Source organism: Diospyros lotus, chromosome 10, assembly GCF_014633365.1.
Source record: "Diospyros lotus cultivar Yz01 chromosome 10, ASM1463336v1, whole genome shotgun sequence".
Taxonomy (NCBI): Eukaryota; Viridiplantae; Streptophyta; class Magnoliopsida; order Ericales; family Ebenaceae; genus Diospyros; species Diospyros lotus.
The window spans coordinates 30,522,473-30,547,576 of record NC_068347.1 but is presented as its reverse complement, the minus strand read 5'-3'; the positions used below and the strand labels follow the sequence as shown (position 1 = coordinate 30,547,576).

The 25,104-nt window shown below is 35.7% G+C and overlaps 1 protein-coding gene across 4 annotated transcripts; it reads right to left on the bottom strand.

Annotated features, from left to right (window-relative positions):
* Positions 1–430: 430 nt before the first annotated feature.
* On the bottom strand, positions 431–25,104 carry LOC127811681 (UPF0613 protein PB24D3.06c-like). 4 transcript variants are annotated; one of them, XR_008025775.1, is made up of 11 exons: positions 24,637–25,094; positions 19,663–19,739; positions 14,948–15,053; positions 12,418–12,510; positions 12,221–12,286; positions 10,357–10,502; positions 5,775–5,883; positions 5,164–5,228; positions 4,884–5,035; positions 2,409–2,489; positions 431–758 (listed from the first exon to the last, which is right to left on the bottom strand). XR_008025775.1 is itself a non-coding variant. In XM_052351773.1 (10 exons), the coding sequence occupies exons 1-9, from the start codon at positions 24,865–24,867 to the stop codon at positions 4,888–4,890; spliced, it is 1,041 nt and encodes a 346-aa protein (XP_052207733.1). In that variant the 5' UTR covers positions 24,868–25,093; the 3' UTR covers positions 431–758; positions 4,884–4,887. The 4 variants fall into 4 exon arrangements, 2 of the variants coding, with proteins under 2 accessions (XP_052207733.1, XP_052207732.1); XM_052351773.1 differs by lacking the exon at positions 2,409–2,489 and having other exon boundaries at positions 24,637–25,093; XR_008025776.1 differs by lacking the exons at positions 431–758; positions 2,409–2,489 and adding an exon at positions 5,478–5,654 and having other exon boundaries at positions 4,896–5,035; positions 24,637–25,104.

Here is a 25,104-nt window from a genome sequence, read left to right as displayed (position 1 = left end):
TGAAAATTAGTTATATTACCCATTATTCAACAGTAATTTTTTTATTTAATTTTATAATTTTTTTAAAATAATTACTATTAAATAATAGATGATGTAGTTAATTTTCATTGAATAAACAGGAAAGGAGACAGTCAACTGGAACAACAAATCTCAACTTCAATGATTCTGATGATTGGACCCTTTGCTAACCGTCGCTCCATTTGTGAGTCGATGACCAATCTTTTATTTTGATTTTTTATTTTCTAATTAGCTAATTTTAATTTAATCATTTTATATTTAATGTAATTAATTTAACTTAATTACGATTTAAATGATAATGTTAGTAATATAAAACGGATGTCTATGTAAAAAAACTAAACCACACTAATATTCAAAATCATTTCTAAATGATAAAGAGTTTCACACAAATGACCCAAAAATACAAACAGTGTTGACCAAAAGATCTGTGCATATTATGCTTGAAAGAAAAGTAGAGATGCATACAAAATTCAGAGGGAAATGAAAATAATTTTTGAAAGTAATAGAATGTGCTACTAATGATAGTAATATATTAGTAAAATAAGAAAAAAAGTGCCCCAAAAGCAACTGAATTGCCGAAACATATTGATAGTAATTTCCTGCAAATTGTACCCTTCTTCACAACCTAATAATTGTTGTTTTTCTTAAAAGGCCAACCCATCATCAAACCTTGTGAGCTGTTCCTTCCATCTCTCTCTCTTCTCTGTCACATTTCCTCAACTTTACCAATGCCCTTTTACCTGTAAAGGAAATTTTGAAGGGTGATTAGCCATCATTATTAAGTGAATTTAAATTTACGCCCTAAAGGTCCCCTCCCTTCCTCAACTTTAGTGAGAATTCCTGTGCATATACAGCCCCTAATAAAGTTCACATTTATGCAGACAAAGAATATGTTCCCAGATTGCAACACTAATGAGCCAACTGCACTCAATGTCTAACCTCTTCCCCTATATTTAAATATCATCTAAAATAATGGTATTACTATTACTAAGCTTTTGTGGCAAATATCCATGTGAAAGACTAATTTCACTAAAAAATGGGTTCATCAAAGTGATAAATGATGTTTCTAAAGAGACTTTCAGGAGGTCACAAGTTCAACTCATTTAATAACACTGTTGCCCTTTGAAGTGCCTAAAGACATCAAGGGAAAATATCTGCTTCATTGTTTCACAGATTTGAGAATGATGATGGGCTGTCTTCCAATTTCCCAGATTTAAAAACATGGGGATCGAAGATTCAATTGTTTATGGCATCACTTTTCAATATCTTACATGGAGTTTAAAGGGAAATGCATCGGGCAATTATTTATCTTCACAAGAACAGCAATGGAGCTCTGTGAGTGTGTGATGGTGATTGACAATGAGATCAAAGAAAGATACTTATGTGGGGAAGCCATTAATAATGCTCTAGGGTCCAACCAATACATGTTGCATTTTTACTGTGCTCACATGACCTCCACAGGCCTCTTTATTACAAGCCGTATATTTTAATGAGTTCATGAAATCCACAAGAAGAACTGCAAATAATGCAGTAACGTTTGACTCTATGGGAAACCTAGTATGGCCCTCTCTCTCTCTCTCTCTCTCTCTCTCTCTCTCTCTCTCTCTGATGTTTTGTGTTGATTCCTTCTGAATTTTGTGGGGCATGTGCACTCACAGAACATATTTGCAATTCAAATCATTTCACTAAAATGTCCAAATTGTACCATAAAGTTACTTGGCACTTTTTGAGGTTATTGGTTGCCCTTCTAGTTTGATCCTACAAATGGTCCTAGAAAGAAAGGTGCAACGCTGTGTGTCTTGAATTTTGTCAGAAGAAAATAAATCAAAAACAAACTAGCTTAAGCATATTATATTTTACATTAGTAACTAAATACCCCCAAAAAATGGCCAATACTAATAATATTCTTCTTATTTTCCCAACTCAAAGATATAAAAGTAAAAAAGGATAAATTACAGTTGGCACCCTTGAAATATAGTATAATTACATGAAAAAATTATCCCTTCTTAGAAACTATACCATCTCTATTATTCAAAAGTTACATCAAATTACCTTTTAAAGTATGAAATATGTTACATGGGGGTACCTATGAAGTTTCATAAAAGTATATGTATTTCTTAACAAATATTTGACTCAGAGATTAACAAAACCTCTTTGGATGTCAAGTATGATTTACTCACATAAAAAAAAAAAAAAAAAAACAAGTATTACTCCTATGTGTAACTAGTTTCAAGCTCAGCTAAATAATGGCGCTAGCTAGGTGACTAACAAGCAGTATAAAAATCGTCAAAAACTTTTCTCATGAATTCTAGATAAATAAAAATAATTAGTGAACTACAACTCAAAGTAACTGCTCAAATAAGATTAAAACTTGCAATGATGATGATGACCTATTGAGCTTTGTCCACTAATTGTTCTTTTCCTATCATTTCTTTCCTTTCTGCTTTTGTCTTTGTGGTCCATGAACAAGTCTGCAAAACCAGAATGTTAAGAGAGAAATGAGGGCTACATATGAAACGCATGCAAGGCTGGATGTTGCTAAAATTGGAAGACTACGAAGCTGGCACTATGAGAAATTGGGAATGACATGCTTTTGTTTTGCATCCCTCCATCCATCAAATATCAACCACTTGCCAAGCTCATCATTCACACTTATATATTGAGAAAACAAAAACTATAATTTCAGAAATGTTAGTTTCGTGTCATTTTACACGATCTTTTTTCAACAGAGATTCGTACGCATCTCATTTTCCCTTCTCATATTTCATCAGTATGAAATGGTTTTGCACAATAAGTGTTCCTTGACATAATTGGTGTAGGGGTTTAAAGGTAGGAAAGTGTTTTGTGGAGACTGAGACAGAGTTTGAAAACGCTGCCATTTTTGAATAGTTTCAGTTTCACACGAGAATGGTTTTCAAAGTTGATGCAAGGAATTAAGACCAATTTCTCTAATTTTTGGAATAAAATGAATTCTTAAACCCATAACCAAAATAACGTGGTCCCGGCCTGACCCTAAAACCCGATGAGCCACCTTTGTAGACCAAACCCTGGCCCTTCCTTTCCCAATCTCCATTATAATTACCATTTTGCTTTACTTCTCTCTCAGTCTCTCTCCACATTAGGGAAAGTTCAAACTTTCCAGTATGGATTGAAGGATCGTTGATGATATGAGCAGTAACAGAGCAAAAAGATCAGACGTTATCTGGACTTAGATACAAGGAATAGAGCATATCAACGACTGGATTCACCACCAAGAAAGGGATCTTATATACTACTAAAAAGAAAATTCAATGATGTTAAATTTCAATGGCACGCCCCAGGAGTAAGATGTTAATTCCTATAATCACCCAAGTAAAACTGCTCAATCACTCAATTGCGCAGATAAAGAGATGATGAAAATTTAAAAGCAAATGATGACTTTATGTCTAAAATCATGGGCATGCATGCATTCAAGTCCTTTCTAATAATTCTAAAACCACCACCACAAACCTTAATCCTACCATGTGGAGTCTCAGTTACATGAGTTGTAGACCTCCATGCATCTCTGTCCTCGGCCATATTCTATGTAAGATCATTATATCCAATATCATACCTAAGGATTTCTAGTAATTCTAGACAATCATTAAAATTCACAGAGCAATCGAATAATCACATCTTCAATACAGTGTATCATGTCTAAACAAATGATAATGCTCAACATTTAGATCAAGTGGATTCGTAAATGAATAGATGATGTGTAATACTCCACACAAAAGAAGAACGTGACAGGAGTCCGAACAAATAAATGTGGTTATTGCAAAATTAAGGTTGTGATTATTTTAATTGTTGGTATCACACCATTCTGAATCAGTTTTCAACTTACAAACGTATTCTTTTAGCATTTTCCTCTGTATATGCTTACATAAGCCTGTTCACGTCCTCCCATGGACAAAGCAATAATGCGCACAGTGGGGACACGTATGATTTATGAACATGTGCAAGCTACATTAACTGCCTTCAATACTTATTGTAGGTAGGTTGGACAGACTTTGATGAAGGTTAGGTCCATATTTAAATGCATCCAAGCAAAGGGGTACTCAAACGGATGACATTTCTGAACCTTGTTATTGAAGTAGTATACGGACAAAATAAAGGGAAACATCACGCAAACCAACTTCTTGCAAATATATTGACAATTTAATCTGGACATTTAGTATAAATTATATAAGTGTAAAAATTAAAAGGAAAAAAAAAAAGAGAAAGGATTTGTTTCAATCTCATGATGGTAGTAACTGATTAAACCAAAGAAAAATCCCATCTGATCAGTTATTAACACCCATTATGTCAGAGATAGAGCTTTGCTAGTCTAGAAAATACAAGTTTGTGCTTCTAAACACACTATAAAGAGATTCCGAAAAATTACTGATGAAGCATATTATATAGCTTTAGCCTAAGGCGTTGTATAGGTTTCTTAAGGACACTGATAGGAATATGATTACTAATACATCAACTTTCACAACTCAATAAACCCCATTCAAAACCAATCAAATTATAACAAGAACGAAAAAAATCAAGGGCAAGTTGCGTCTTACTCCTTTCCCCTGCCCCAAAAATAAATATACAAATAAAATAACATTAGAAGAGCTTTGAAACATTTCTTCAAATTTCTGGTCTGTCAAACAAAACTAAGCAGTAGAAACCAAAACCATCAACCCATTACATATATGTAAGTCAAAACTCATTCAACCCTTTGAATTATCTGAAGTCTAACTTACGAGCAAACGATGGGTAAAATAATATACTGGGAAAGGAAATCTAAAATCAAGAACGAAGGCTGAATCAGAACTAAACAAACAATGAAAGCAAATAATGTCACGAGGAATCACCATGTTAGTTCCAGGGATCATCCCATCCACTTGGTCCCTCTCTTTTAACAAAGTTTATTACGGCCTGGACAGCTTCTTCAGCTCTATTAGACAAGGAATGGTTTCCCCATTGGATTTCAACTTTCTCTGCACCACCCATTGCTCTGCACAATCTGCACCAATTGAGAACGGATAAGACACAATAATTGGTTCAATCACAAGTTCAGTCATATTGGTGAATGAACAAATACTATGCTTTTCCTAAACTAGCAAATATTTATTGAAAAGTTGTAGCCCTTGCCTGTCAACTAGTGCTTTCTTGTCAACATAATCTGGCACATATTCATCAGACATTGAAAAGATAACCTGCATAAAACACACTATTATTAGCATCCCATCACGCGCCATCTACCGCCAACGGAGATGGCATTGTTGTTATGAAATACAATTGAGCACATCAAGTGTGCTAAACTGCAGGTTGGCTAGCTTAGTAGTCTCTCTCCTTCCCTCCCTGTCAACTAGTGCTTTCTTGTCAACATAATCTGGCACATATTCATCAGACATAAAAAAGATAGCCTACATAAAATACACTATTATTAGCATCCTATCACTCACCATCTACCGCCAATGGAGATGGCACTGTTCTTATGAAGTACAATTGAGCATATCAAGTGTGCTAAACTGCAGGTTGGCTAGCTTAGTAGTCTCCCTCTCTCTCTCTCCCACCCACACCCCCACACACCCTTTTCTGACTTTCTCCTCCTGTATTAGACTGATTGAAAATGTAGAGTCCTGTTGTCATAGAAAAAGTTGTCCAACATGTTTAAAAAATTTTCGGCTATTATGTCCCTCGTTTGCATTGATAACACAAACTTCCTTTTACAAAGCCAAGTATGAAAAATATAAGCCCACCTGGCAAGGAGTATTAGACATGTGCCCAAGTCTCATTCTCAGCTGATCATCACTAAGATCGGAACTAAACATGTCGTCATCCCCATTGTATGCACAAAGGGAGTGATATCTGCAAGGAATCAACACAAAAAATAATTGCAATCTTCAGTGTTGTATTCTAGATAAAACTAAAACAAATGAACATTTCCATTTTCTCTTTTCTTTTCCTGGTACAGTATTCCCTAGCACTTCAAGAGCAAAAAGAGTTCCCAGAATAAATGTGGCAAAAAAAAATAAATAAATAAAATCATCTTGCTAGTATGGACCAAGTCTTATGATATACAGAATGCTTGTAAAGAGATGCACCTAAAGCTGAATCTATAACAGTTAAAATTTCTTGATACGTTGTCTAGAACAGATGCTGACTTTATCACATCATACTTTTCATTGTTTGCATCAAGAAACATATCTCAAATAACTGGAGCCAATCATGAAAATGCTTATGTTCCTTTAGTGGTGGTAGAGGTTCGGCACCAGCTAAGTTACAATTACAATACGATTAATGTAGGCAAGTTCAAAATCCTTAATCATTGTACTAATTTTTGTATATAGGAGCCACTACAGTTGTAATACCCGAGAAATTTGGACTAATTAAGAATAAGCAATTTATTAGAAAAATGGGATTTCAGAGAAGATTAGTATCTGAATAACCCGAAAAAATGACCGAATCGACTGCAGGGAGTGCCCTGAAGCCAAGATGTCAAAGAAAAATTACGTGGCATTAACAAGCACCCCGAGATAGGATTTATAGTGCTGAAAGAAATCGGATCAGGAACGATTTTCGGTACAGCTAAAATGCAGCTATTAATTAGGCTGCAATACCGAATTGTTATAAACGACTTTCGAGAAGTCAACGGAAGCTTAAAGAGACTTCGGTTTTTCATAAGGAACAACCCTTTAGTGGTTTCAGGAAGAAATGAAGAGGTTTAAGGCTGAAATAAAGATTCGGGCCAAAGTGCAGTTTTTTGAAATTACCAGAGGGAGGTCAAAACAATAATTTCTTGGAATTTTCAGGGGTCAAATGAATGTTTTAAGACTTGAGGGTCTTAATGGAAATTATGAAAAGTTGAGGGACTTTGTAAAAATTGGTTAAAGTGAGAAAGCCAAGATGCAAGGGGCTAAAATGCAATTTTAAGAAAATCCCAAGCAACCATGGCCGACCAGCCATCCCGTCGCCGAATTCGGCTATGGGAGACACGAGGAAAGGGCTGAGGGACCTCGGGGGCAAGGCCAAGACGAGATTTTTGGCCAACAAGTGGCCAAAATCGCGTCGGAATCGAGTTAACTTTTGGCCGAAAGTTTGCCCACTTTGATCGCGAAAAATAGAGCATTTCGATGGGTTTCTGGATCGACATGGGGGAGGTAGAGGCTCTAGGAGACTGGGGTTGGTCAAAATCGAGCTTTTGAAGGATCGAAATGGCCTATAAATAGGCATTCAAAGTGGCCGAAAGTTGGGAAGATTAAGGCTTCAAATCGGCCACGAAATTAAATGAATTGGCCGTTCAAAATAAGGGACTTTTGAAGCCCATAAGATGTAGTTTCATTCTGGAAACTCTGAGGCATTTTGGAGCAAGTTTCATGGGGTTTCGAAGCTCGCCGGAGTTTAGAGGCGAGCGGTCTGGCCGAGCTTTCGGCCGACAAATCGGAGGCCTTCCGAACCTCCTTTCAAGCTCAAACCCATGCCATGAGGATCGACTAAAGATGGGCTTTCGAGGGGTGGAGAAATCCCAGATCACCGGCACGGCCGTCGCCGGAGAAGACGACTGGCGCGTGCCGATCACACGCTGCACCTCACACGCACCTAGTCGCCCTAGCGCGTGCAGACGCGTGCGGGCGCGTGGAGCATGGAAAAAAATTGGGAAAAATCCCAAAAATTCTAGAAAAATATTTTATGGAGGTTTGTGCAAAAAGTTTTGAAGTTTGGGTTCCCAGTGTCTCGGTTTTAGCATAAAAAAATCTCGTTTTGCGTGAAAACGCAATATCCGGGTAAGTTCAGTATTTTTCCCTTAAATTTTATAGTCTATTATGAATTGTTGTGAAGATAGATTTGAGAAAATAGTCTCGATGTATTTATTGGGATTTTCAGAAGGAAAAATGAAAGAAAATGAAGGAAAATAGGAAATAAATGGAATATTGAGGATATTTAATAATAAATGTCATTTTTATGTTGAGGTAATCGAGATGATGTGATTGGTGCAACTTTTGAGAGTTGGCACGAAAATCGAGGCGATGCATGTTTTTCGAGAAAGTTCGAACTTGTGCTAAAGGTGAGTTTTTCCTATCTTATACGAAATGATTGTTTATTATACATGATGTTTATGAAAGATATGATTGCTTATATATGCATGATATTTACGAAAGATATGATTCATTTTTGTCATATTGCATGGAAAATTATGATATTTGCATGGCATGATATTATTGTCACGTTGATATTTGTGCATGGGAATGGGATGTCGCCCCAGAGTGTAGCCGTAATTCCCCTAGGGCAATGATGGAATACCGTTAGGCTTATCCTGTAGAGGTTCGGGATTTGCCTAGGATTCCGTGCCAAGTTGGGCCTGGGAAGTTACACTAGGGCAATGTATGTTCATGTATTTGCATCTTGCATTCACGTATCATGTTTTTAGACCTTCACTAGAAGTTTCATCTTCTAATGGATTATGCTCCTGGAACATTCCACGTTCCAGTTAGGACTTGCAGATATGGCAAAGAGATGATTGAGACGTAACGGCACGTGATGACGTGGCTGATGAGTTTGACGAGTTGTCCCTGTATTTACTTCTTCATGAGGAGTCATGATATATTATTGTATTGATGATCATGTATAATTGTTATGGTTTAATGTATTTTTGAGGTATCTTTAGATTGTATCAATCGAGGTATTTAGTTGTTATCTCTTGATGATGAATCTCCATGTAATTAAGTATGTAAAGATGTAATGGTACGAATTCTTATTTTATGATTAAAGTGGATTACGATTCTATACCATATCAGGTTTCAATTTTAAGCTTTCGCAATTATGATGTTTACTTGTATTAACTTATTGATTCTTATTTAGTGTGTTGAGAAGGTAAAACGGGATTGTCGAGAAATAGTTTAAAAAAAAAAAAATTATTCCCGAAATTCCTAAGTTATTTAACGCTCGGAAAAGCGGGGCGTTACAACAGTTCCTTTAACAAGTTGAACAGATAAATTATATTCAGCTTGAATCATCTATCGGTTATCATATCAGGCAAAAACAGGTCAAGTCAACAACTTTGGGAAAAATAAATCTGTCAAATTGAAAAATCACGAAGTTCAAGCATCTGATAACAAATGTATGGAACCAAACTAGATACGTCACTTGCTCTCTAAGGAATGAACAACTTGTCCAGGGGATTTTTATACCATACATCGCTAGGAAAAAAAGACTTCACAACTTCTGTTAATTAATCTTCTTCTCCAATCAACAAGTTTTAAGTATAAGAATTCCATCCGTCTATCAACAGTCCTTAGCTTGAGATCTCTCAGGAATTTCTCCCTTTATGTTTTTACCAATCAATTGTATATTGCCATGGATTGAGATGGCTGAAGGTCTAGAAATGTAGACAACCCCACCTAATCAAATTAAAGCTTGTGATTATTGTTGTTATTGTGTGTTTTTGCCAACCAATCATAAACAGAAGGGTGTGTTGTTTGGAAGTCTTCCAAATATGTACAATATCTCAGACCTCTATGTTAAAAGATCTTTTTCCAAATTCCACTTTTTCCTGATAACCTTTTTTTTGCTAATCCTATGGCATTGTAATGAGCAAAATTTAAAGCAAAGTTTTGATATAAGCCTGGACTGCTAAAGAATTTCTTCTAATATATGATAGAAATAACACAATTATTTTTTTTTATGAGATAAAAAGAGAATAGGTCCTAAAAAACAGGAGATGAAGAGAACTTAGTTAGAAAATATAAAGAGATATAAAGAAACAGATAACCAAGAACAACAACACTAATTCTAGTGTTGAAGGTGTTCCTTCTATTAACCGTCCATCCCAAGCTTGGAGAAAGGAGAAAGACTGCATTAGGTAGCCCACAACCAGTATAAAACTCATTAGATCAGACATCATGAATTCTAGACAAATGAGAAATAGAGAAGCCAAGAAATGAAGATAATAAGTGCCTTTTAATGATCTTCAGCTCTCGTTCTACAAAATCTAATTCACTTTTTCTCCTAAGAGGCCATTCTACAAGTAATTACCATATAAAAATATCCCTGCTCTTTAAGCCCCAAGGTTCATCTACGAAACCAAAAAAAAAAACTAAAATATAAAAAATAATATGGTAACAGTTTGATGAAACAATTCTAACATAATTCTTGCAATTCAATGACAATTTTCATTCCAACCTTGCATCCAGTTCCATATGCATGAAACATGAAGATTGATGGAGCAGAGAGGGGCAGGAAAGTTAACTAGGAAAATGTAAGAAGGCAATGGTAGTTCTTGAAAATAGAACAGATCCTTAAGCTCTCAATAATCAATTGTCACATAATAGGGGGAGAGCCTACCTATAAGCAGTGATTGGAGCATCTGGATTTGCTTCCCTTGGCATCAATTCTGACCCCTGGCCTTCACTGATCATTTTTGAAGCCAAGTCAATCATAGCAGCTGTCTCAGGAAGAGTTGCTCTATATTCACGATCACTAACAGGAGCCTACACAATCCAATCAACATTATGAAAAAAGCCATAAATTAGTGCTTAATTAAAATTGAAGAGCCTTTTATAGCTTTCAAAGTTGCTGTTATCTGCATATTTCAATATGCTAGAAATGTGTGTATGAGTGCGTTTCTTAATGCCTAGTAGTTGGGACAGTGGTATGTCAAGTATGTATGTCTTATTGCACGTGTGATCTTTCTAGTGGTCACTGTGTAGTTTATGCTCACATAAAAATTAAACCTATTTCCTTGAAACATGACAAATCATCCCACTGTGCATGTTAATTGACCTTGCGTACTATGTCAAGTTTTTTCTTTTAATGATGAGACACATCTACAGGCTTGTAGACAATCTTAACCTTTATATTTCACAGAAGTAAATCAACTAGACGCAGAAACTTTTCTTTCTGTAGTGGAAATGAAGCAAAGTCGAGCCATATTTCTTCCTATACAAACAACAGCTTTTGTTTGAAAAATAAAAACTGTAATACTATGTAAAAGCTATAATACAATTTATTTTTGTCAAAAGAATCAACTAACTAAAAGAGTATATAGTTAACGTATTGTATTTCAGAAATGTTTTACTTCACCAGCATTCATCTCTTTCAATACTTAACAGTAAAATCAAATAAGAAGCAATGCCAAATTAATGGCCTTCCATACTTTTTTTCTAAAATGAGAAATAACCTTCCTCACTTATTTCTCACTAGCTCACATTTTTTTATATGCCTAATGCTTTAACATCTATCTAGTATCTAGTAATACTATTTAGAAAAATAGCATTACTAAATAAAATATACTTAGAAAAATAAAATATAAAAATTAGCTGGTATACAATTCCTAGGCAATCTGAATCACAACTTTTCTCATGAACAAATTTGATCATAAATTTTATGTCTTAGAATTAACATTAACTAGTGAACATAACAAAATGAATGATACCCATTTTAAGTATTGCTTGAAAATATATAGTTTTTAATGTAAGACAAATTTTTACTAGCTGACAAGCAAGATGTAGATTTTTGTTTTTATTTTTGGTCCAGGGGAGAGGGAGGGGGAATGAATTCGTAGAATATGCAGAGTACAGAAGAAAAGAGAAAGCACATGCTGCAATGGGTTCATGCAAGAATCTGAGTGGCAGAAACACCTTTCAATGAGTTGGAAATTATTCAAGTCAGGCCAACACAGGACTACAAAACATTGGGATTTCCTTGAGCCCAGTGCCCCCCACCTCTCTCTTCCTCCTTTTTCTATCATTAAAGACAGTTGGGAATTTATGACTGCCCCTTCCACTCAAAATGTTAAACACAAGAGGCTGCTAATATCACCCAGCAACCCCCAAGTTCAGAAACCTGGAGATCCTACTCCGCTGAGTGCTTCTTAACCAAAAAATTATCAAGTAATCAACCACTTTTTAACCAAAAAAGACTATCAAGAATAAACCTGATATGATAAGTGGCAGTTACTGAAGGTTCACCATATTCTCAAACTGAGTTGAATTGATTCATACTCCAATAAACTACTACAAAATTTGAAGAAAGATAAATTTAAAAAATATATATATATGGAAGACATTCACTGCATTAGAGTTGCAACAATTAGCTCACTGCATTAGAGTTGCAACAATTAGCCTTTACACTTGACCATACCGCAATGACCAGAACTTTCACATAAATGGGAATACAGTGAAGACCTGGGTTCACATTGGCACAATACCTGCAAGATAGCAGCACGCACTGCTCTGGAGCATGCAGCACTTGTCCGCATGTAATATGCAATATCCTACAAAGAGTATTCAGCTGAGAGCTAGCTAATTATATTTTTCTCACAAAGTGTGAGATCAATCTAACAGTGAGATTTACATGATTGTAAATTCTGAAGCAAAGAGGGGGAAAAGCAACAGAAATACTCACCTGACAGCCAGTACTGTGCCCAAGCAGCACCACACCCTCTGAATCTTCCTTGTTAATCAAATAACTGATCAGCTGGTCAAGCTCCATGGCATCCTGCAACATATATTAAACAGAAAAGTTAAGAAGGAAAGAGAGCAGAGAAAAAGAAAAGAAAAAGAAAGCCAGGAAAACTTGTAGAACACATCTCATGAGTACTAAAATACAAGGATGCAAATGAGCAGCTATAACAGATCTGGTAAAATTGTCCAAAGATAGTATCATTTAAGTAACAGTTTTATGAAACAAACCAGAATCGAGCACAAAATTTTCACTATATGAAACAAGTCCCTCCACAGTTGTTCTTTTTTCTCTGTCAATTCTCTCAGGAATAACCTGGTGACCTTATTATCCAAGCAAAATTGCAAGTAAAGAAGTGACTTGCACAAACTTATCAGGAAATCACCCTAGAAAACAACTGGATCCACCATTTATAAAAGGTAGTCCAAAAACAATCCAAATTTGGCCACATCTTCAATCCAACCATCCTGATAAATGTTTCTCTGTCCGCCCGCTTCTAGACATCATTGAAAACATGCATTTAGTTTGAATATCCAAAGTGACCATTTGGCATACCAAAAAAAGTCCTATTGATCCAATACACTTTTCCAAAGAATCAAAATCTATTTCTCCCTACTAAACATTAACTTTCTTTGATTCCTTTTCTCCATCTCATTAAGGTTAGACATGCAGTTCTGAGTCGAGATTCCACTGTGAATACCATGTGTGCTGATCCAGAGAAGAAAAGAAAACCTATCCTTATGAAATTAAGATTTGCAGAAGGCAAATCTACAGGGATAAATGCAGGTCTTGGGTCCTTGGAAAGGGGAAATAACCAAGGGCTTCCAACATCAAATTGGAAAGTGACACAATATTTTCCCACACAAAATCAATATCTATGGGGAGTGAGCCATTTGATTACATTTATTGAATCCTTTGCAACTAAAGAAATGGAACACAGTTGGTCAATAATAGCATCTCTCTTCTCCAATTTGCATAGGCCACAGACAATTAAGCAAAAGAACAAGATATTCTGAGATGCTTTTTTTATTTTTCCTGGTCTGACACAGATCCAAGTCAAGCCTCATATTTTACCTTAATATGTTATTCATTCACCATTGGGTTCATAACACAATCCAGTGCTATAATGAAGAACCTCCAAGACCATTAATTTGGTCAGAATTCAGAAAGTGTGTTGTTGATCAACAGGATGAAGGTTAGGTTTACCACATATTGCATGATACAACTTTGAACGTACTTGATACCATTAAGAGATGTTACTTGTAGAATTAAAGCACAATGGTTAAAATAGAGATGCTTCCAATGTTTTATGTGAAAGTAACATCACTTTAAAGCTAAAAGAAAAGTACTATCAGATGGCTGTTGTATGGCACAGAGTGCTGGGCGACAAGGAACCTACTTGCACAAAATATGTTATAACTGAGATGATGATGTGATGATGGGTAGCAACCATATAAGAAAGGACAAGATTAAAAATGAGATTATTCATAATAAGATCAAAGTGGCTCTTTACTAAGACAAGGGGTGTAATATGCAATTAAAGTGGCTTGATCATGTGAGAAGGGGACCAACAGATGCTCTTGTGAGGAGAGTAGATGAAATGGAAGAAATTTGTAACAAAAAGGATAGGGGATGCTCTTAAACATGATATAGGTCATAATAACCTTATAGAAGATATGGTCATAGATCACAGAGATGATTGACAAGTTAGAACCCATATATAGCCAACTTGTCTAGTGGGATTTAAGCTTGGTATCTTGTTGTTCCTGCTGTTGGGATGGTGTAATGTATTTGCATTGCAGCTGACCCTTTGGTCAAAGCCAATCAAAAGTGAGATACAGACATTATAGACATATATGCACCCACATAGAGAAGGAGCAGAAGATGCCAAAGAAGCTTGGAATTGGTTGCAAGTTACATAGAAAAAGAGAACACGGTACATAAATTTTTAAAAGTGATGGGATGGCGTGATTCACCCAACTTTGAGGCTGATCTTTTGTTCAAATTAAACCAAATAATACAAGGAACGCCATCTGCTATACAGAAAGAGTAGATCTGATGATGGAATAATGAATTTATGATGATAATGACATATTTACTTTTGGATCCTACTGCCAGAAAGTAATATTCATTAAAGACGGATAAGGAAACTATAAGAATATGAGTTTCCAATTGTCAATAATCTTTTGATTTACAGGTTTGAGTATGAGTAACACATTTGATTACGGTAAGGCGTTAAGTTCTTTTATGAATAGCCACTTAAGTACTATCACAAGCAAAGCTCAGTAAAACCCAACAAAAGAAGAGCTTTGAGATCAATAAAACAACCTAATCACATTGTCTAGAGAGTGTACATAATTATTTTTTCAAGCTAAGAAGTATGCCATAAAGTTGGAAAGAGTGTAACATCCACCCAAAGAACCAAATAGAGTTCACTTGCCATAGAGAAGTTAGACAAGGAAGGAAAAGTTACCTGCTTCAAGCTTGAGATGCCATATCCACTATAAGAAGATGAGAGCAAAAACTGAACCAGAGACCATTTCTCTTTGTCCAAAGCAATTGCCAGAGGTTCTAAGTATCTGCAGAGGGAAATAAGTGTCATTTATAAAATGCAACTACTACTTACAAGTGAATTCCTTCATTATATACCCCAAAGTTTTAGAACCTGTTTGATTAAATTGCAGTTTCCTGTTCTCAAGGTTCAGTTTTCAGTTTTAATTTTTTGCAAATATAAATAAAAAAACTTTTTCATGTTTTCACAAAAACAAAAACTAGGAAAACACTAACACAAGAAAGAGGTGTTTCCACTCCTTCTAAAAACAATGTTACCATTTAAAAAAAAAATGTGTCTTCCCTTAGTAATATTGTTATTAATTTTATAAAATTATTATTATCACATTATTATTATAATACTATGATATAAAGAATTCCAAGTCATTAATAAGATTATGATTATGTTAAAATATTTATAGTTATATTGTCAATCTTATAAGACTAATATTATCAAAATAATATTTGTAATAAAGCTAATATTACGATATTCATCGTAATAATTGATCATTGTTATCATTATTATCATACTAAAAATATTAAGAATTAGTTTGATAACGCTAAAAGATTGATACCACCAGTACAATATACATGATATTACAAATATTATAATACTAATGGTAGTCATCAATGATAATGAATAATAAATTTTAGTTCTTTTTTACAATTTTAGTAAATTTATGGTACAAAAGAAATTTTCATTAATATGATAATGCTAATGACTAGAATATTATTCTTAGTTTTGTAATGTTCATCAAAATAATATTATAATTCATTATTTATATTAGTAGCTTAATAATAATAATTTACTAAAATCCTGATATTAAAATATTAATAATACTACAATAATATCAATATTAAGCATAATATATTAAATTTAGTTATTAACATATTAATCGTGATCTTGCTTAATAGTAATATTTGTAGTTTATTGATATTGATGGTGGAAATTAATATTTAATGCTTTAATGTTCATTAAAAGAATACAATTTTAGCATAAATTATATTAAGATATTATCATTTACATTCTATAATGGCATGAAAAAAACAAGAATTAAAAATAACAAAGTAATATTTTACTAATATGATAGCTATGTCATTTATATTGCTAATATATTATTAGTCAATTTTACGAATCATATTTTACTATTTATATTGATATTAATATGAATACACTCCATAAGAATTTTGGTAATAACAACTTTTATAATGGCAGTATAAATATTATTCATTTACTATTCTAACAGTTTACTTAGTACTATTAATTATGATATAATATTATAATAATTCATTGATTGTGATAAAATAACAGCATTAACACCAATAATACTAATAAAAATTAATATTGGCCAACTATTTCTTTAAACTGTTATTAATAATATATTTATATCATATTAAAGGGGTAGAGGAAGAGTAGAGAAAGCTTGATAAGAAACCCTTAAACATGGCATTAAATATAATAGCCTTATAACTCCTATAATATCTTCTATAAGGCCCTTATAACTCATATCTTACCTAAGAGCCTCCCATCAAAATTTTCTTGAACTTCTTCTACCTCTTTTGCTCAAGATTTGTTCCATTCCATTCACTCTCCTTGGATGAACTTCTATTAGTGTTCTTCTCAAATGAACAAAACATCCTAATCATGTCTCACGCATCTTATTCTCAATAGAACACTTTGACCGAATTGCAAATAAGCTCATTTCTAAGTTTATTTTTCTTGTATGGTTGCACATCCATCGTAACATCCTTATCTTTGTTACACTCGTATTTTGCACACATTGTTTACTACCCAACAGTTTGTGCCATACAACACTAATCTTATAGAAATCTTATAAAATTTCCCTTTTGGCTTTAAGAAAATATGATTTTTAGAGTTTTGTCTAGAGTATTAATGGCAGCGATAGCAGTGTTTTTATATAGGTTATTATGCGATTTTAGAGGGTAGAGATAGGCGGAGGCCCCACATGTAATTAGCTATTAAGTTGGGGGTAAACTGGTAATATTCATACCAGTCTTGTAATAGCCTGAGAATTATCACCCTAATATTCTATAAATAGGGAAGGGGGGTTAGGCATCAGATACACATAATGCTGTTGTTTCTCGAGAAAACTTTGAGAGAGAAAAGGCTGTGATTTTAGAATAGCTTTTGTAATATTGAGAGAAGACTTGTAATCGGGGTGCAATTGGTTTACTGTGATCATTCTTTCTGAATCAAATAAGGCTGCTCTTGGAGGGTTCTTAGGCTGGATATAGGGTTGTCCTAATGAGCAATCTAAACCAGGATAATCTTGGTGTTCTTGTGGATGTTTGGTTTGCGCATTCTTATTATTTCAATTATGTTTCTGTTCTGTTTATTATTTTCTATTTGATTCTTTTAACTTGTTCTATTAATTTGTCCATGAGTGTGTGCAGTTAAAGAGTGGTTGAATTCTTGTCTAAGAAATTTGATTCAGTGACCCTACGAATAACAATTATTACCACATAAAATGACAAAACACACTTTCCATTTTTACCATCCTACCTCAACTTTATGGGTAATATCCTCGTTAACCTCTCCATCTTTTAAATAGTGGATTTGAGATAAACAACAACATATCTAGCCTTCATCCCACTATGCGGGGAAATAGTGGATCTAAGATATCTAAACTAATTTTTCCTTAGGAAGATTTGATCTTCAATTTTTTTGCATCATAAAATTATCCACACTTATGTGTTTACTAAATTTACCTTCCATATATTTTGTTTCCAATCTGCCCAACTTAAAACTTCTAGATTGTGAAGTGTTTCTCCATATCTTGAGCTTAATATTCACTCGTTCTTTTGTCTCATACACCAAAACAATGTCATATGCAAATAACATGCACCAAGGCACCTCTGCTTGGATATGTTTAGGGAGTTCATCCACTACTAAGGCAAAGAGATAAAGCTTGAATGTGGATCCTTGAAGTAATCCAATTGTAATTGCAAAAACTTGAGTATCTTCTCCACATGTTCTCACTTTTTGTTTTGCTCCGTGGTACGTCTTTAATAATTTGTATACAAGCAATTCAAACTCCTTTCTTCTCTAGGCCCTCCATAAAACTTCTCTAGAGACTTTGTCACAACTTTTTTCTAAATCTATAACATGTATAAATTCTTTTATTTATCTCTATATCTTTCCATTAGGCAACTCATAAAGTATATAGCTTTCATTGTTGGCCTATTAGGTATGAAACCAAATTGATTTTCAAGCACCTTGGCTTCTCTTCTTAACATTTGCTCAATCACTCTCTCCCAAAGTTTCATAATGTGGCTCATTAGCTTGACTCCTCTATAATTTACACAACTTTGAAAATCTCCTTTATTCTTATAAATAGGCACTAAAGTGTTGTCCCTCCACTCACCTAGCCTTCTTTTTTTTTTGTTTAATGATCACGTTAAATAATTTCATTAACCAAAAAATGTCCTCTTCTCCAATGCATTTCCTTGCTTCTAATTCTATTGGGACATTATCTGGTCCAACTACTTAGCTATTCATCATCCTTTTCAATGATTGTTTTATTATGTTTGTACATATACATCTATAGAATATGTAATTTCTTTCTTCAAAGTTACATTTATTATGTAAGATTCCCCAACATAACATTTGTTTCTCCACCTTCATTAAATAACTTTGAGGAACACTATTTCCATATCTCCTTAAGAAAAAATGAAAAATGAGCATAGAAAACTAAAACAACCCTTCCCTAATCCTCGCAAAAAGCAAGAGCCTCGTGCACTAGGGACTCCTTGACAAAAAATGAAGGCATGAAAACCTACAACATTGTCAAACTGTAGCAATTTACTAACATTTCCTTGGTTGCTGCTTTGTGTAAATGCACAATACATGTGATAATAGAATGCAAAAGGAATCCACATATGCATTTGTGTTCCAGTAAGTTTCAAAAATATCTTTTAAACACTTTTGTTGGAGACTTGAAGTGTACAGTACAAAGATTTACGACTTCTATAAATGAACAGATACTGGAAGCATACAGCTGCAGAACAAGCTGACAACTTTACAAGTCCATAAAGTATGTAGACAGTAACAGGAAAAAAACCACAGGTCAACTCCCACATTAAAAAGAAAATCCTTCTAAGTTTCAATGTGAATATGGTAGATCAACATTGAAACCTATATATTGCAAAATTCACTTCACTAATCATGATAAAGAAAATCTAATATGTTGTCCATTTTTTTCTCTACAGCATTTTTGAAAGAGATTGGCTCTTAAATCATTTCTGGGATCTCATGCTGTCCCCAAACCACACCAAGAATGGGCCCATATGCATGTTGAAATTAATACTGTTCAATTGCATTAGGTTAAAGGCTGCTCTGACATTAACTTTTCATAGGAAGAAAAATGGGTAGGAAAATAATCTAAAAGAAGTGTAAAGGTATAACAATTAAAAATGATTGATAAAGATTAAACAATTATCCTTTTAATTTCAAGAAATGAATGAATTGTGTTCATTCAAAATTACAGGATATCACTGATTTTTCTTTTTGCACAGTTAACAACAAAGCAGTAGAAGGCAAGAAGAGTCACAATACATTGAACGTCAAATGTAGTTACAGATGATGATGATAATTTGAAACCAAAACAGTGGACATACTCAGTAGCCAAAAATCCATCTGTTAATCCACCAATAAAAATAACTTGCTGTTTATAATCACCTGTTTTAAAAGCAACCTGCACAAAGAACAGACATCAAAATTTGCAAACAAGAGATGGTAGGTAACTCACAAAAAGCTAGAGAAAATTTTGCAAGACAATGTAGCCATGGCCTATGGTAGAGCAAATTTATGCCCGACAAAGTCCAATTTATTTTCCTATGAAAAAAAATCCATTTTATTTCCTTAAAACATTATATAGAAAAACGGTAGGTGATTTCTTGGGGAAGTCTCCATTCAAGCCCTAAATGAGATATTTTCATTTTTAGTTCAAGTATGTGAGCCAAAAAAAAAAAAAAATTAAGGCCTAAATGGAAAGAGAATTTTCACCTGTCTGTCATGACCCTAAGGTTTAGCTAGGGTCTAGGAAGGAATTGGGAAGAATTTGGGAGAGAAACGGATAAGAATTGGGGGGAGATATACAGCAGAAATTAAGAGAAAGGGAGGGAAATAAGGAAGAACTAGAGAGAGAAAGTAAGGAGGGAAATATGAATTCACTAAATCATTCCAACCTCCATTTATCTACATGCTATGGCCTATTTATAGGCTGTTCAAATAATAGAATATTGTAGAACAGCACCCATGTGCACTTTAACAGAATGAATAGCATCTCCTAACCAACAATTGTAACTAATGGCAGAATTGCCCCTCTAATTCCTCTTGGGTCATGACAATTTTCCCTCCTTGAAAGGTTTCTTGTCCCTAAGAAACTTATTACCATTGAACCGTTGTTATTCATCCGATGCCCATCTTCACCAACTAGTTTCTTCTTCGCCTTTTCTTGTTCTCCTCTCGTATTACTTTTTTCTTTTGCTTTCTCTTTCCTTCTTCCTTAACAGAACTACGACTAGCGGCGAACCCAAGTCTAGCCATCCACCTCTTCCTTATTGCCATTGAAAATGGTTCCAATGGAGCTGTCAATCCTGTAACCATCTCATTTCCAGGCATAAGAAGAAATTTAAACTTCTCTTTAAGCAAATAACCTTTTTTGCAGCTGTTGTCCTGTTTTGTGTGCCCGTGCCAAAGACATACGTATGAGATGTTCCAAACAAGGTGCCCGGTGCAATCCTTTCCACCTTCTCCTCAAGTACTTGGTAAAGAGACTTTTCAAGCTCCTTCCTCTGCTGCTTTTGGAGATCAATAAGATCAGCAGGGCTGTCCTCCTTCCTTGCAGCTACCATTCTCGTTCTTAGTACTTCATCAGCCTCATACTCCTCCTTAGTTGTATGAACACCACCTTCCTCTTCCATGGCTACTATATCAGCTCCCTGCACTTCTTGATGAGCATCCTTAGGAACTCCTATGACAATATTAGTTTTGGGCCTTTCTCCAAACCAGGTACACAAGGCATTTACAAACTGTGGCCAGTTCCATTCTACCCTTCCCCAGGTCCAATTCTGAAACCAAACGCTTGGAATTCCACTCAAATTAGCTGCAACCATTTTTACCTTCTCCTTTTCAGCTACTCAGTGTTGGTAGAACACCCGTTCACATTGTCAGATCCACCATTTTGGCCTATCCCTGTCAAACACCGGAATAGCCAATGGAGCAAAAGTGGGCAAATCGGCACTTGGAATTGAGGTCGACAAAGTCCGATTAGCAATCTGAAATTTATGTGAACACAGGATCAAAATATTGTCCAACTGCCTACGGAGGTCCTTGATTTCCTTCATTGCAGCAATTAATCCTTCGGCCATCTCCTCAGTTCAATTCCTTGAAATTGCACCCTGTAACAGCCTTTAAGGATCAGCCTCTAAGGATCCCTTCGGTATCTCCTCCTTGTATTAAAATTCAGCAATCCTTAATCCCCGATGAAGGAGCAACCTCCAAAATTCAGCTATTGCTGAACAACCTCCAGTAATCGCCTGATCCGAATTGCAGCCGTGACAATCACTCGACTCCCTGAGTCTCCTTCAAAATCAGATTGGAATCGCTGTAGATTAGCAATCGCCCGCCTCTGTAATAGCTTCCAAAGACCACAAGCTGCTTCGGGAAAATATCAATTCCCTTCTTACCACTTCCGACCGCAACTTCCTACTTGCCTCAACCTCAATTCAGCTATGTTTGATCTCCAGGTTGCCCAATCGAATTTGCCTAACCGTTTGGTGTTATGACGAATCAATGCGGCAGCCACAGCATGCATCTAAAGCTGGATTTCTCTTTCTGGATCCCGCGTTGCTTGGCCTTGCTGCCTTTTGATCACAAACGGCAACACAACACGCGCACCGGTCTGTTACTTAACCTGACAGAATCAAATCACCTTCAGATCAAGTGAGCAGCAGCCAAAAGTTGATCACAATAGCTAATAGTGACTTCCCCTCTAGCTGGAATCGGTGTCTTTGTCTCTCAATTCAATTAATCCAACCGATCTCAGGCAATAAATTGGAGTAGCTCACTAAGTGATGACTCCGGATTGACAAAGAGGCTTCCGAATCGATTGCTAGCTTTCTTCGGTCAATCAGATTCAATAATCGCCCCAACCCATGCCCAATCACCGTCCAATTTGCTCCAGAATTTCCCAGAGTTTGCTGCTTCTTGAATCTCCTTCCGTAACTTGTTCGATTCCACACCCAATCACCAACCAAGCTCCGTAACCACCGAAATTCCTTGTCACTGTCTTGGCTCAAATCGCAGAACTCCGCTTCCAGATTACAGCTAAGATCAAGGTCGGTTGCGTTAGATTCCTCTCTGAGGAACGTCGCCTCCAATTTCAAGTCAGATTAGATTACGGAACCAGCTCCGCCTACGCAATTCAAATCTAAGACGAAATTTACAACCCAAGACTACCTTACCTCTCGACTAAATCAAGTCAAAGATCACCTGGCCACAATTCACCCTTCCACCTTGAGCAAGCCTTACCGAAATTCGCGGCCGAACGTCCTCCTCTTGCTTCGCCTTCCAAGATTGATCGATAGTTGCTTGCTCGCCTGGTTACAATCGGCCCTTGGTTCCTTCGGAATCAGATCGAAAATGTTGGCTGATTTGATCCGTTGAAGCTCTTCGAGAGTTCGACTGTATTGCTGGAAATTCACGGCTAAGGATTGATCAGCCATCTTCGCCTTCAATTTCGAGCCAACACTCACCTCCTCGTGTGTCGGAATTGCCTAGCCAAGTCGCCTTCAAATCCCGAACTAGAATTACGGCCAATAGTCGATCGGAATTCACCAGCGGATCTTGGGTCAATCCTTGTTTCCTTCCTACTCAGATCTGAAATGCAGACAAAATCGCTACTCGAACTCGCCTGAACTATCTGTTTTCGTAATTGCCTCTGCCTCGTCTTCGAGTCTAGATTGATTGAAATCACAACCGAGAAACGACAGCTCTGATACCAAATGTCATGATCCTAAGGTTTAGCTAGGGTCTAGGAAGGAATTGGGAAAAATTTGGGAGAGAAACGGATAAGAATTGGGGGGAGATATACAGCAGAAATTAAGAGAAAGGGAGGGAAATAAGGAAGAACTAGAGAGAGAAAGTAAGGAGGGAAATATGAATTCATTAAATCATTCCAACCTCCATTTCTCTACATGCTATGGCCTATTTATAGGCTGTTCAAATAATAGAATATTGTAGAACAGGGAAATGAAAGAGATATTTGAGAAATGACACAAAAACAATAGTAGTGTGAAAATAAGGCATGTGTACGAGTGTTTTATACATGGAAATAATATATGTAAGTTTTATACACTCAACTGTATGTATGTTTATAGATTAAAATATGTTATGATTTTTCTGTTTCCCTCTCTCTACCAGTCCTCAAACATGTAGTCCTCAACCATGTGACTTCAGGTTCCAAAGTGAAATCAAAGCCAACAAGCCAAGAGGGGGACTGGTAAATATGTTATGTGTACATAAATAGTAGCAGTTTGGCATGACTTGCTTTGCTTTCAAGTATGGTTGTGATGCTTGTTTATCATCCACAACAAAGGTGGTAAGTTTGGTGGATTTTAGCGCAATGGCCATTGCAATCATTGGGGATATGCTGCTATGGGCGGAGTGGAGCAGCATAGTATGGTATTGATCAGTGAAAATGGATTCATTAGGGAGGTGGCATTTGGTGGTGCAAAGGGTCTTAATAGAACTGGCTGCAACAGGATTCTATTGCTTGCATGTGCAAATACAATGGGGGAAGGTTCACCCCTTTGGTGCTCCTAGCAAGATACTTATTCTTATCCAAAAAAAGATCGATGATATACAAAAATTATTTTGGAGTTGTAATATTTTTAACTACAAACTAGTAATTGCATATATTTTTTTAAACACAAGTTAACTGCCTATCAACTGATATAGAGAGGGAGGTCCCTTTATTACATATTCCTCAAGCAAGGTCAATAAAGTTAAAACTTAACTTTGTGTCTAAACAGCAGTAAAGTATGTACGTGCCATTTGATGACAACAAATATCTTCTTCCAAAAAAATCAACATCTTTTGCAAATACAAATTTGACATTTGCAACATCTTTGGTGGGTTGATATCAAAGCATTCACATATACGTGCAACAAAAAGAATGGTGAATAGGATTTCTCACTGACTTGATGAATTCAACCATTTATGTTCCAATTGTCCAGTCCAGTGCTACAAGCAAAAACGTTAATGCAATTTCAATAATTAAAAAGATTTAATGAGTATAATGTTGTACTCTTGCTCATAGAAAAGCATATTCATTTACTGGAATCACTATTTTATTTTCAAACCTCATTAGCAGCCATGTAGTATTCCAGAATCTCATTTTCTTGGACATGAATAGTCCCCGAATCAACTTGATTCAATCAAACCAACTAACATGCCAGTGCAATTTCATAACTACCTCCTAAAAACATGAAACAGTCATTGAAATTGAATCAACTCAATTCAAATTAATTCTAAAGAAACCACCATACACGCTATGCCTAACAGATCAGAGAGAGAACTGTTGAGACCTGAATGGGCTTGGGGCCGTACTTGAACATCACGCCACGGAACTGCTTCTTCCGATTGATTGGGCAGAGGCCGTCGCCGCCGCCGCCGCCGCCAGCGGAGCTGCTCGCCATTTTCACGCTTCCGGAACGGTCTCCGCGGCCGCGAACGATGCCGGAAAACCACGAGGTCGAGGAAGCCGAGGGTGAAGAGGCCGATGTGAGAGAAGACGAAGTTGCTGCTGAGAGATCCATAGCGAACTTCTCTTTCAAATTCCAATATCGTCCATATGTTCACCGCTGTATGTATTCGAGACAACTCCTCTATGGATTATGCTTACATATATATATATATATAGAGAGAGAGAGAGAGAGAGAGAGAGTAGTGAAGATTGGACTGGTGAATTGAGAGGCAGATCCCTCTGCTGGTGTCTGGTGAGGTTTGCAAAGATGATTAAATTAAAGAAAAAATGGGTTTGATGAACTGCCACA